Source organism: Hypanus sabinus, chromosome 3 (genome assembly GCF_030144855.1).
Source record: "Hypanus sabinus isolate sHypSab1 chromosome 3, sHypSab1.hap1, whole genome shotgun sequence".
NCBI lineage: Eukaryota > Metazoa > Chordata > Chondrichthyes > Myliobatiformes > Dasyatidae > Hypanus > Hypanus sabinus.
The window spans coordinates 130226728-130241579 of record NC_082708.1 but is presented as its reverse complement, the minus strand read 5'-3'; the positions used below and the strand labels follow the sequence as shown (position 1 = coordinate 130241579).

At 38.8% G+C, this 14852-nt stretch overlaps 1 protein-coding gene across 5 annotated transcripts in view; it reads right to left on the bottom strand.

Moving 5' to 3' along the window:
* The window catches only part of LOC132391653 (la-related protein 1B-like), a 63742-nt gene that overhangs the window by 47285 nt on the left and 1605 nt on the right, over positions 1 to 14852 (bottom strand). For all 5 annotated transcript variants that reach the window (XM_059965119.1, XM_059965115.1, XM_059965116.1 and 2 more), the window contains exon 2: positions 13558 to 14049. In XM_059965119.1, the coding sequence (XP_059821102.1) occupies positions 13558 to 13951 (394 nt within the window). In that variant the 5' untranslated portion in view covers positions 13952 to 14049. The remainder of the gene's footprint in view (positions 1 to 13557; positions 14050 to 14852) is intronic.

Below are 14852 nucleotides of genomic sequence, written 5' to 3'. Positions count from 1 at the left end.
ATGTCAACATAACAAAGGAGATGATTACTGATTTCAGGAAAACCTGCACCACTCACACCATTCTTCACATCACCGGCACAGCAGTGGAAATTGCACACAGTTTCAAACATCTGGGAGTACATATCTCACACAAACTCTGACGGTCCATATTCAAGAAAACTCACAAATGCCTCTACTTTGAAGATGCTAAAGAGAGCTGGTCTATGCACATCAATACTCACAACAGATGCACAGTTGAGAACATCCTAGCATGGTGCATTACTGCATTGAAACTACACTATGGTGGACTGGAAGGCTCTGCAACTGGTAGTCAAAGCTGTGCACTGCATCACTGGCACCAGACTACCCACCAAAGCCATAAATACAGATAGGTGCCGGAAAAAGGCCAGCAATATCATAAACAATTTGAGCTTCTATGCTTATGGACTCTTTGTCCCACTCCCATTAAGGAAGAAGCTACTTTGAATCCACACCAGGACCACCAGACTCAAAAACAATTACTTCCTCCCCAAGTCTTCAGGCTGATTAACCCTTCCTTCTTAACCCCACCCAACCACCTAATTGGGGGGGGGGGGGGAGGATTTAAACTTTATCTTCCTCCAGTGTCTTAGAGGTTTCCTATATGCTTCAGAAGCAGAGTAAGCAGCTTTTTTAAAAAAAATTCTAGAAGTATTCTAAAAAGACAGAAGTATATACCAAATTACTTGAAATTGTAACAAATGTCACTTTTCACATTTTAAACATATAAAATATCACTAGAGGTTTTGAGGAGGCTCACCTGCTAAATTAGAAAAATTTTCCCATAAATTCTGGAGGTTTACATCACTTTCCTTTATTTGCTCATTTATTAATGTATAACATATTCTCTCTGCCCTACTCAAATAAATTTGTTGCCACAAATTGCCAGGTTGCTATCACAACTACCTTTGAACACATGCAGCTAGAAGTTAAATAATGCAGTCGTTTGAAAAACAACATAGTATAATTGGCTAACCAATGTTCCAATACCAAAGTCACCACCTAAACATTCCATCATGACATGTAGATAATAAACATTCTATTCTCTATTGAAGAATGGAATACACAACTATAGAGATTGAAAGCAAATAACAGTTATAATTTAACGAAGTTTGTTTGGTAAATAACAAATTACAACCCAATACTTTCAAATGACTTCAATGTAACTGTCCTGATTTTATATAAAACGAAGTGTCGTCATTAAACGACCACATAACTGTGCATGATCTAAAATTTTCCTTTTTAAACTGTAGAAAGCTTACAATTTAAAATACCTATCTTCCAATATAAAACATTGTAAGATGCATATATATTATAGAACCAGGCCATTTTGCCCCAACTTCAAAGAAACTGCGAAGTTTACATGAACAATAACTCCCATGGCACCTTCTAGTTACAGCTACAATCACAACCATCTTAAATAATCCAATTTTCCTGTAAATCAGACCAAAATTCCAACATATCATCCCAAGCTTCATGTGCTCTTATTCTGTACAAGAGCCTTTTGGAGGTATCACTCTGAATGGCTTTTAAATTTATCCTGCTTTCACCCTGCTTCAAGCTTTTCATTTTGATGCTTTCTTACAGAATGCAATCCTGCAGCTTGGTTTCTTAGTTACTAACCACAGTGAAAGACATTCAAACGTTTCTTACTCTCTTTCAAAACTATTTTCATCCAATAACTAATCAAACCTGCAATAGTTAATGTGGATTATTTACAAGTAATAAAGTATAATTTGTAATGCTGATTTAAAAGCTCGATTTGACTGGCATTCTGTGATAGTCATGCATCATGAGATCTAACTCTGCATACTGGAAAAAAAATCACTCCTAATTCCCATAAGGACCAAAGAAACATTCCTGTATTTTCTAAGACGTTTAACTGCAATACGACATGCAAGGCATTATGTAAACGCATGCCATATTAACTGGAAGATAGCTTAATATTATAAGAGGTGTGATGCCACAAACAGACAAAGGCAGCTTGTAACCTAACAACATATCAATGATGAATGAATGCACAGTATCATAGGGAAGTAACACTTACATATACAATAAACTTCAAACAGTTACTTAGATTTATCTACACCTCTGGGTGCTGATATCCAATGGAATTACAAACTTATGATTTACACTGAATGCTGGAAGTAAATTCATAACATCGGATTACCTGATTGATAGAGATAGCTACATGGAAAAGTTACGTCAACAGGTACCAAGAGATTATCTGCACGCACACTGTGTTTCAACTGGTATGCATGCTCTAGGCAATAGCTCTCTTCAACCTCACTTTTAATTGGCTTGCCAATTCCTTTCTGAAATATCACTTTCGTTTTATCAAAATTGCCTTTTTCCTTTTAGCAAGTTTCACACAAAAAAAAAATGCTTCCAAAGCTTTTCAGCAATGAAAGTTTCCCTCACCTGATATCTGGTTTTAAATGATGAAACTTCCCAAGTAGTTAACTATGTTACAATTTTAAAGTAAACAGAATGGAGTTTTATTTTCTTCAACCTGGCATTTCCAAAGTTTTCATACACTCCAGAACTTGTATGTTTGTGCCACATTAGTGCTGAGCAACGACCATCCCTAAACAAGAGGGAGCCCATTCACCTACCCTTGACATTCACATTATCCAGTGTCATCATCCACATCTAAGGGATCAGCACTGTCCAAATCCAGAGCAGAAAACCTTCTTAAACCTGGTGGTGTGTGACTTCAAGTTTCTCTACCACCTGCCCAATGGTGGCTGCAAAAATACAGCATGATCCAATGGGAGAGAATCTTTTATTGAAAAGGTTGTCTCTTGTATATACTATCAATGGTGGGAAGAGATATGCCCATGATGTATTGGACTGAGTTCACTGCCGTCTGCAGCTTCTCACATTCCCGTTCATTCAAATTACTGTGCCAGATCAGCATCAGGTTTAATACTACTCGCACAGGTCATGAGATTTGTTTTATGCGGCAGCAGTACACTGCAAAACACAACTTAAAAACTGTAAATTACAATATGTATATATACACCCTGATGTAGACCTGCACATGTTCACCCCCCCCCCCCCCAACTTCTCGAAGTCAACAATCAGGTCCTTAGTTTTACTGTTATTGAGAGGATGTTTTTGCACTCAACTAGGTGACCCATAATACTTCTGTAAGCTGTCTCTTTGTCACCTGTAATTCGTCCAACAATATAGTTATATCGGCTAATATGAAGATGGTACTGGAGCCATACTTAGCCAAACATTCATGTGTTTAGGGAGTAGAATGGGGGGGGGGGTGCAAGTAGCATTGAGGTGCACCCAAGATAACACCCAAGATGTTATTACCAATCCCCAGTAGGTCTGCCTACAAGGAAGCTGAGTATTCAGTTGCAGAGAGAAATGCAGATGCCTGCGTTTTGAAAGGGGAATTGGATGCAAGAACGAACAGCAGTCTGACATACAAGTTTCTCTTGTCCAACAGGTCCCGAACAAATTGAAGAACCACAGAAAGCACATATTCCATTGATCTGTTGTATGGAAGACAAACTGGAGTGGATCCAGGTGATCCGAGACTAGAAGTAAATTTGCACTATGACAAACCTGATTGATGCAAGTGTCACTGGACAGTGTCACTGAGGAAGGTGACCATGCTTTTTTTCTGGGCACTGGTACAATAGATGCCTTTTTGAAGCAAGTAGGAACCACTGTTCTCAGAAGCAAGAGATCGAATGTGTCTGTAAGCACTCCAACCAATTAGTCCACACAGATCAGAATCAGGTTTATTATCAACGGCATGTGACATTAATTTGTTAATTTAGCAGCAGGTCAATGCAATACATAATCTAGCAGAGAAAAAAAGTAAATCATACAATTTTAAAATAATAAGTAAATAAATTACATATATGAATAGATCTTTTAAAACGTGCAAAAATAGTAATACTGTAAAAGTGAGGTAGTGTCCAAAGATTCAACGTCCATTTAGGAATCGAATGGCAGAGGGGAAGAAGCTGTTCCTGAATCGCTGAGTGTGCGCCTAAAAGCTTGTATCTCCTACCTGGTGAAAAGAGAATGCCCTGGGTGCTAGAGATCCTTAATAATGGACACTGCCTTTCTGAGACACCACTCCCTAAAGATGTCCTGGGTACCTTGTAGCCCAAGATGGAACTGACTAGATTTACAACCTCCTGCAACTTCTTTCAGTCCTGTGCAGTAGCCCCTCCATACCAGACAGCGATGCAGCCTGTCAGAATGCTCTCCAAGGTACAACTACAGAAGTTTTGGAGTTTATTTGTTGACATGCCAAATCTCTTCAAACTCCTAATAAAGTATAGCGGCAGTCTTGCCTTCTCTATAACTATATCGATATGCTGGGACCAGGTTAGATTCTCAGAGATCTTGACACCCAGGAACTTGAAGCTGCTCACTCTCACTTCGCCAGATACACCAGCTGGATCCTTTGAAGGACACCCAGCCATCAACAGCAGAAACTAAAATTACAGAGTCATCCAGAAATGTGAGGCTCATATGAGACACTATGGTTTTCCTTATCAAAAGGTGCATGAGGCACTGAGTACATTCAACAGTGATGGGTCATAACCACTTGTGCTTCCCAATCTCACCTCGTAGAACTTCTACTGTGCAAGACTTTCCATGCTGTTGGACACCCATCTGTGATTCCATTTTATTCCAGAATTACCACAATTGTCTTCTGGAATTTTTACCTGGATTGCTCATACAACTCTAGGTTGCCGGCCTTAAACAGCCTTGTTCATCCATGGCTTCTGGTTGGGAAGATGAGGAATGCTTTTACAGGTACACACTTGTCCACTAGTTTTTCCATAATCTTTTGGGCCATTAAGACATTAAATGCTGGCTTTGCAAGTGATGACAAGATCCCAAAAAAGCAAAAGCCACTGCAAATACAGACTAGACAGGGACCATCGCCATTACTTAGGACCAATAGCACAAAATGTTCCTGCAAATGATGAACTACTTCACATTAATACAGGTGTCCTCTGTTTTTCGAACATTCGCTTTACGACAGCTCTCTGTTACGAAAAAAAGACACCAGCTTTATGCGTGTGCTTACTCCAAGAAAGACTACCATGACCGTGAAGCCTTGCGCGGGCAGTTGTGTGCGCATGTGTGTACGTGCCGATTTTTTTTCCTCCAAATCGATTTTGGCTTGCTGTCTTCCCGATTTTGAAAAGTGAAACTACACCGTACACACAATATTTCTACTTTATATAGGCTGTATATTTATCATATCATTCCTGCTTTTACTATATGTTAGTGTTATTTTAGGTTTTATGTGTTATTTGGTATGATTTGGTAGGTTGCTCAAAATTTTTTCCCCATATAAATTAATAGTAATTGCTTTTCACTTTATGACATTTCGGCTTACGAACAGTTTCACAGGAACGCTCTACCTTCAGATAGCGGGGGAAACCTGTACTGTTCTCACTGCAGAGATACAGCATTGTTGAACATAAACTACAAATTTGCCCAAGTCATTTGCCTCCTGAAGAATTGTCAGAACTTACATTTGCAGAAAGTTCCGAATGCAGAAGAAAAAAAATCATTGTAAAATCTTGGGCTTCAAACACACATACAGCGATTTTTGTATTGATGAAGAATCCAACAATGTGACATTGTAACATAAATTGGGGCAACAACCTAAGGAGGCATTTACATCTGCAACTTGAAAGTATACTTTGATGTTCACATGTTCAAACACATTTAAAACCTTGCATGCAAAGTCACCAACAATGTTGTTTTGCATGTTTCTTGAATTAATGCTTAATTTGTTATATAAAACATAAACATTTTTAATGTAAATAGTATCAAAATTCTGCAATAGCATAATGATTTTCAAAGCAGATTCCTTTCTACAAGCCTACATTTATATCTAATAGAAATCATTTCATTTTCAGAATGCAAAGTCTTTTTAATTTTACGCCAACAATTCCCAGAACTGAAATGGCAAAACTGAAAATACTATGTTTATTTTCTTACTTGACTTTCAAATTTTGTGCCAAATGTTTGGAAATTTCGTCTTCACATGCTTTCATTAAATAAAACCAAAACAGAAAATATTTTGATATTTTAAAAGAATATCTCCAAATACAACTTCCATTTTTTCTCAAATTATTTAGCAGAATGTCTGTTTATTTTTCAAAAATTTCTCAAATTCAAACAGACATTAATACAAATCAGTGTCCCAGCCAGAGTTATCCTGTCCAGTTTCTTTTTTAATCCAAGGTTTGCTGTTTTAACTATTTTATAATAGATGCAATGAAAGATAGATTATGAATAGGAAAAGCAAAACCATGTTTCAATTTCCTAGACTTTCTACTACATTTTTTAAAATAAGGTTTTATTGCTGATTCTATATTGCAGATTTCTAAAAATAATTTAACAAAACTCTTGGTTCTCACTCATTATGATACAATATACAAAAGAGAAGGCTAGAATCTTTCCAAAAATGCATAGGACATTTCAGTTATAGAAGCATTTCATAACAATTTGAAGATTTTAGGTGGCATAAAGCAAACAATGATGTTGGAATCACAAGTAAATAGACTTATTTAAACAGTGGCTGCATAAAACGTCTCATTACTTTTAATTTACCATGCCAATGAGAATATTTGTAGTTAATTAACATGATTCCACTGAATTATTGATTCTTATTGATTCTACCTGATTTTAAAAAAAGTATGCTGTCATATTTACAAAATACAATATAATAATGAGTAATAAATCACAGTCAAGTCATACAACATACAAGATAAGTAATTCATTTAAAAGTTATATAGGATGACAATAACCTCACTCAAATGCATTTCAATAGCTGCTCAGATGGACTTGACGCAATCAAAAGTGTACGCTTACAGAGCAACATTCCCTCAAGTATCTAGGCCTCAGGCCCATCATTGAGAATGACTAGACACAAAGCTTAAATCTGACCACACTGCAAAATGTAGAAGAAACAAGGATCACAGCTTTTAAGGAATAAAAACTGCACCAATTGCTCCACTTTTAGGAGCACATATTCCAGGCAAGAAGACACATTCACTCCACTCCCCCCCCCCCCAACACTATTTAATAAGCTATTTTTCCTGGGCTTTGCTTTACATCATTCCATTTGTCTGAAATTTCGCCATTTTCCATCCTGATGCCGCATAAATTCGGTAAAGCCTATAGAAATAGGTGATGCACATTTAAAAGCATGCTAAATGCAATATAAATGAACACTATACCTTGGAAACTTTACATTCAGCCTAGTACTATTTAAAAGTGTAGAACAAACTGAAGTAGCAAACTTGAAAAATCACAATTTTACAATATGTATGGTTGTGATTTGAAGATGACATTAAGAAATGCATACCAAAGTACATGAGGAGAGCAAGGTTGTAGAAAATAAGGATGCAGAATGAAATCCAAGATGGGATACAGAAAAGGTATGTTTAAATGAGAGGTTTATGAGATAGAATCATCCAGCATGAAAACAGCCTATATAGTTGGGTCAGTCATAAAGTGCATATCTACAGTAATGCCTATTTCCAGCACGAATTACATTCTATGCTATGGTATTTCTAGTACTTATCAGAACGCATGAGTGCCTGCATCCACAAACTGCTCTTAGCAAATTCTGGGTTTCAATCGGTGTGTGCGTGAAGATGTTCCTCTAATCTCCAATCTCCCACCTTAAACCTATCCCTCTGATCAAAGGAAAATTTTCTCGATCTTTATGACTTAATTATCTTACAGTAAGACTTCAGATGAGCAATATGGCACCTCAGATCAAACAAGGTACAGCTTTTGGATAACCAGAAAACTGCTTTAGATGCCATTGCAACCATTATGTAAAACGTTTGACAAAAGATTATTTGAAAAATTTCTGCTTGCCTTACCAGCTCAGCCTAGAAATTTTGAGAGAAGATGTGTGCTTTAGTGTGCATTGCAGGGGGAGGTAGACAGTCAGGAGGAGGGATCCACCCCAAAAAACCATCATTTGGTGCACAATTCGTAACAGCATCAGCAAAACTGCTGCAGTTCCAACAATAACTTTAACTCAAAAAGTTACATCTTAAACTATGAATATCACTTATTAAATTTATCATTTAGAGTTAACACTTCAGTAAATTCATAAAAGTATCATTAAATCTTTAGAAACACAATACCATTTCAGTGGCATAATTCATTAAATCAAGACCTTTAAGCATAAAGAACATGTACAACAAATACTGTGGATTTCTGAATACTTTTCTTAACAAATAGTTCACAAGAGGAATAAGAAAAAAATCAACAAGTGTCTCATTCTAGCTTCTGCACCACAAAAATACAAATACACCCAGCAAAATACATATTTGTATATTGCAGATTTACTGGGCTCTAAACAAGATGAGCAGTGCATTTTCCTAGAAACACAATACAAAATGGTTTTATGAGACTGGTCGCACAAAGTGAACAAGAAGTTTTAGAATGTAGAAATGAACTTTTCATATTCTATTATTAAGATCTTCTTTTGCTCTGCCTAGTTTTCCAACCATCTAGTAAATTACAAGTACCAGGAAAAAATGCCAAGCTGCTAAGACAATTCGCTTGAAAAGTGCAGGTCCAGTAACCTTTGAGTTAAACCTCACTGAGAATAGTACAAGCTGCCTATTTGACACCTCATCCACATGTTAAATTCCACACCACACTACCAGTGTGCTACAGCTACAGCATAGAAAAGTAGATAATCATAGTCCTCAAAAGATCTTAAACAAAAAGGGAGATGGTTTTACAATTGCTAGGTTATCACCTGCTATGCAATGTCTGTGAAACATAGAAAACAACCCTAGATAATATGGAGGGATGCCTGGGATTTGTGGATCCACTCCCTATGTTTTTTTAAATAAATAGTTAGCCTTTGTTGTGCTTATTTCTGTTGCAAATATGAAACATGTTAGCAACAATCTCATTAGAGACACCAGAAACAACCTCTTCCCAACCTACCCTTTTGTTATTTCAAATCTACATTTGGAATTATCAGCCCATTGGTATTCTACATGTTCACGCCTACAAATGACTGCAGGTCGAGCTCTTAATCTCAAAGGTGAGTGTGAACATGGGAAAGGGCAGGGTTTAGTGGGGGGGGGGGGGTGGAAATAAAGAAGTGAAAAGGCGTGGAAAAGGTTAGCCAATTCCCAACAGTTGAGGGAAGGGTGGGAGGGTGGGGAATAAAAGCTGAGGGCAACTCACCCTGGGATGCTCTTGCACACCTCCTAGCAACTGGTTAGAGCAGCTTTGGCAGAGGCCTGGGAGCAGGTCGCCTGCCCGCCCTCTCGGCAGTGGGGTGGTGCAGGGAGACCTAAAGAGGGGGGAAGAAAAATAAATTTTTAAAATGTGGTGGAGAAATTTAATCTCCAGTCCAATCAATCTCATCCAATTGCATAATAAACTAAACCCTCTTTGGTCCCAATGATTCTTTCAATTTTAATTTCAAGAACTCAGCAAAAGAAAACCTCTCTTTTTCAACTAACTTTTGCCCCTGTAAGCACATTAACTATCTTCCAGGATATAGTTCTGCAGGTGCCAGACAGGATCTGGTGACTCGGCAAGTTGCCAGTCAAGGCAGTGGATGATATGAAGTATACTTGTCTACATAAGTAACATGTCTGGCCTCTTCACCAAATACTCACTTCAAATAGATCCAACAGTGACTGCTCAGCAACTAGAAACATAGGCAACTCTCCCCTCCATCAGCACTGATATACAAATGAGGCTAGTTCCAAAGGACAGAATTAAATAAATATGGAATACATGATCCACAAGACTCTTTACCTAATCCTTTCAACACTGTAAATTTCCACTGGAAAAGTCACTTGGAGATCAAGTCGTTACCATATAAAAAGAGACACAAAGATAAAGTGAGAGATATAAATTCCCATTATAAGGTTGGGACCTCCAAAATCTCCTTGCTCTTGCAAGTAAAATAGCTCATATGGAATAGAATGATATAAACAAAAAGCTTGTGGCTGTAAACTCAGTTGAATAAAGACATCCTACCCTGCAAGAACTCATGTCAGGGAGGTAGCAACACCACCACCGCCCCCTGCAACTCCATATCCCCTTAGTCAACCTCCAAGGGTGTATGTATACAGGCCATTTAATTATGAAAGAACACAAGTTTATTTGGATACATATTGAAATTTACTGTGTGTGTGTGTGTGTGTGTGTGTGTGTGTGTGTGTGTGTGTGTGTGTGTGTGTGTGTGTGTGTGTGTGTGTGTGTGTGTGTGTGTGTGTGTGTGTGTGTGTGTGTGTGTGTGTGTGTGTACACACACGATGCATAATCCATGATATATATATTCCATCAAATCCAACAAATACACACACACACATATTCCATCCATGATATTAAATGTTGTAGGAATAAAAGGGCAAGACCAAAGGTTTTCAGTCAATCTAAAGGATGTAATGTAATTAAAGGTGCAGGGAAATAACAATGGACTGCAATGGTGAATAGAAAAGTAGCAAATTCAATTCAGTCCTGAGAAAAGAAAGATAATATACTACTTAAGAGCAAACAAGGCAATAAATGGTAGATTATTAATAAAAAGTAACAATGACAATCTTAAAACATGTCAACAGAGGTATCGAGGACAAGCAGATAATGTGATTATGGATACATTTGCTTTTTTTGGACAAGATGCAGAATAGAAAATGCTAAAAGTACAAAACATTAGCTTGATCTCATTACAGGAAGAACCTGGTAGCAGAGATTATACACTGGAAATTTACAAGGATGTTGCCAAGTGAAGGGCTGTCAAGACAACACACTTACCAGTTAAGGCTCCTTATTAAAATAGTAGAGTTTAGTTAAGGTGTACAAGCTTATTACATGACTAGATTGGGTGAACAGAAGTGATCACCTTAGCAGAGGCTCAACAGGGAGAGATAGGTAAGAGGGGAAAAGCAGTTGCATTTTTGTTCACCAGGGAAGATATTTCCTGAAAGGACGGAAGAAGCAGAAATTTTGATTTTTACCAAGTATAATAGATTTTAGTTATTGGCCACTGGTTAATCAGGGTAGTCATTTATTTGGGACAACTCTTAAAGAACAAAAACTGATCTAGAAGATTGGCAAGATTCCCTTTGTTTATTTGGGACACTATGCCACTTAATTGGGGCAGGAGAATGTTGCAGAACAGTTTATAACTGGCATCAGACATGTGCACTTGTGTGGCCATTGGGCACTACAACCATGATTAGAGAGAAGTTTTTAAATAGCATCAGATGCATGTGCTTGTACTCAAAGAGCAGTGATTTCATCACTGACAGTTGGTGAGAAATAAGTAACAAGACATTTCAGAACTGCTTTGCTCACTGCGGTTTCAAGCAATTAGGTTTGGAGATGACAGAAACGATCATGAGTGTAAATGAAAGGATTTCACTACTTCAAGCTAGGAACTACAATCATCTTGAATATTACAATGAAAATGAAGATTTGTTGGAAGCAATCGTTGATAGTATTGCATGAAGGCAGTCCATTACCTACACTAGGTACATTTACCTAGGTACATTTCATTTACAACAATCAAAAGGCGGCAGCAGTGGTTCCTCCATTGATACCACTAGGAACTAATACAGTTTTATAATATTGGAGCAGTATTGATAGCGTTCTAGTTTGTTCAATAGTCATTATAATACATCATTTGTTACTTAAACAGCACTGTCTTTTTTTTAATAACTTAACTATTTCCATGAAACGTCGGCTAATTGGACAGCCACTTAATTGGACCAAAATGTACTTGTCCCAATTAACCAGAATCCACTGTACATGGATGAGCATTTGATCCCATAATCTGCATGGATCTGGACCAAGCGCTTGCAGATGAATAAATTTTACTCAGCTGGCATTGACACGACAGATTAAATATCAATATACATATCATAAAATGGCATAAATATGAATCAGAAAACAAATGATTCACATGAAATCTTGTTACCAATAGTCCCTGCAAGTTGGCTGCAGAGTACAGACCCTGAATGAAATAGGATTTGCGCTTTACACCTGAGAAGATACATGGTCTAAATCTGCTAACAGGCAAGTTAATTAGACTACAAAATTATGTTTCACATTGAAGTCTAAGCTTGTTTGCAGTGCACTTCACAACAAATGTTGGTTGATTATTTGAAGATTTACACATAAATAAAAGCTTTTGGACATTTTACCAGAGTCCAAAACAGTATGCTAGCAATAGAGAAGGTCACAAAAGCAAAATATTGGCAGGAAAGGTTTATTTATTAATGCGCCTAAAAATGTGGTCTTATTACCTCAAAGAAAGTTTAATTTATTTTACTGTGCCACTAACAAAGTACATGGCAAAACTGTAATCCAGCAATTCCACAGAATCGACCATTTCACAGGAAATTTAATTCAGTTACATGACTAAGCACATTCAGTAATTTCATCGCATGATTCTTGCAAGATTCACAAAGTGAAATGCACCTATGTTTTCGATCTGTAACAATGATAGATGCAAATTTGTCTTACAACCAAGTAAAGCTGCAGTGCATTTCTAAAAACAGTCAAAGGTAACTTCAAAATTTAAATTCCAGCACCATCCACCCACCCATTTCTTCACTTGAAATGCTGCTTGCCCGCAGCAGTACTACACGTGCTAATTTGATTAGAAATGGGGGAAGGGTAGCATTTAAACTGCTCCGTGATCATGAATGCGCTGTCATCAGCATATTCGCCCGTTTACAACTATTCCTCATGAAAACTAAAATAGCATGGCAATAAGAGAGACAGACTTGAGAAATTGAACTCAAAATTCACATTTACTTAAAATTTCACAGTTCACATATGCTATTACAAAATCTATAATGTCGTACGTTCATAGAAAACACGTTTTCTTCCATTAGAATTATGGGTAAAGTTAAATAATCTGTGTCCCGGTTGGTAGCAATCGCTAATACCACCCGTGTAATTAAAATTAAACACTTTATATTCGATTGTAAACTATTACAGAAGTAATCAAACCAAAGGATGAAAAAATATCCTGATCATATACACAACTCAGGTCGAATCAAAATAAATTTGCTTTAATTCCCGTGGAAAGACCTGCAGCTGGCCGACCAATAATCCTCCTAGGTAGCAAATAGTACTCGCAATACTGCAGTAAGCAGAAGAGTATTTTTGCCAGAAATGGCACAATTGAGGCCAGATTTCATGCTAAAGGTCTCGAATATACAGACAGCTCTTTCAAACAATACAAACACCTGCATTTGTAGAGATTAAAAACTGAACTTTTAAACAGACACGTGGCCTCTAAACTAATCCAATTAGCTGCTGCAAGTCAGCAAACCAAAAGATGACTCGACTTTCAGTGCTCGGCAAAAGTAGTACTTGTTTTAAAAAAACTTAGTTTGTGCAAGTACTAATAACAGCAAATATATTCGTAGCCAGCAATAATCAAGCAATAAAGCCAATCACCTCTTCACTGTCACCTCACAGCTTCAAAGTAACCAACTACCAGGTTTAAAATCGACTTCGTGCACAAACCTGTCTCCTGACTGCTGACGTTCACGCTGTTAGCAGTGACCATGTTTTTCTTCTTCGTCCAAGGGTTGATTTTGGGAGGGGGCGCTTCGGTGAACTTCAGCGATTTATCTGCCGGATCCCTCTGGTTGTGGTCGTTCTCCTTGTTCTCTTTCTCGGCGTCGGTCGCTATCTCCAAAGGGCCGCTTCGCTCTCCAGAGCGATCTCGCCCTGTGATCTGCGGCTCCAACCTCGCCGGCAGGCCGTTACCGGCGTCCTCGTCTCCTCCTGAAGCAGACGATACAGAGCGGTGGCGGTCCGCCGGTTCCACCCGAGAGCTGACACCGCTACTGCTGCCAACCGGCTGCGGGTCGTGATCGGTGGACTGAAGCATTGGTGTCTCAACGTCGGTGGCCATCGTGCACCGAACGGATGAACCGATGTCGGGTTCACCGCTGTTCCCCTCTCCTCTATAGCCCTCGCAAATAACTTGTCTTTAAAATTACTCGCGATTTACTGTTGGAATTAAAAAAAAAGAAAAACGAACAATTAAATTAAAGTAATGGAAGAGCTGCTCCTTCATTTCTTAAAAATCACATGGTCACTAGAGTTAAAAAGCAGTAAGCGCCTCCCAACCCAGACTCACTCCGTTGAGGGTAAACTTAAGTAATTTTTTTTAAAAAAATCCATATTTTCCTTTTAAATGGGGGGTTTTGGGTAGCAGAGACAGAATCTAAAATAATCAAAAATATAAGTGACCGGTGTGGCCCAGGGTTAGGTAAGAGGGGGAGAAGGGTGCAGAACTAATAATTAGTTGAGCGGCACCTTGTGCGGATGCTGCAAGGGGCGGCCGGCGAGGGAAGGGGCGCTCGGAGCCGGACCGCCAGCTCCCGGCCACCACGTGCGAGCAGCACTGACGTGGCCGTGGCCGCCGCCGCCGCCGCCGCCGCTCGCCGGCCCCGCCGCGCTCCGCCGCCCGCCCGCCGCTCCGTGCCATTGTTACGACACACAGCTGTTACTGTGGAAACTGGCCTTGTTTATTGTGTTTTTCCCCCTCCATCTTGAGCCCCGGTAGAATTAATTTTTGTTTTATTTAAAGGCGTATAGACGGCGTGGAGAGGAAGCACAGGCCAGGGTTCCGTGGGGGCGGGGGAAGGAAAGGCAGCAGAAGCGGGTCAGCTCAATGCCATGCATCGGCCCATCCAAAGGCAGAGTAATCTCTTCCCCCCCCCCCACTTCGTCTTGCCCTCCCTTCAGTGGGGTCCGAAATAGAAGCGACAGAAACCCCAAAAGGTGGGGGGACGACGACGACGACAAGA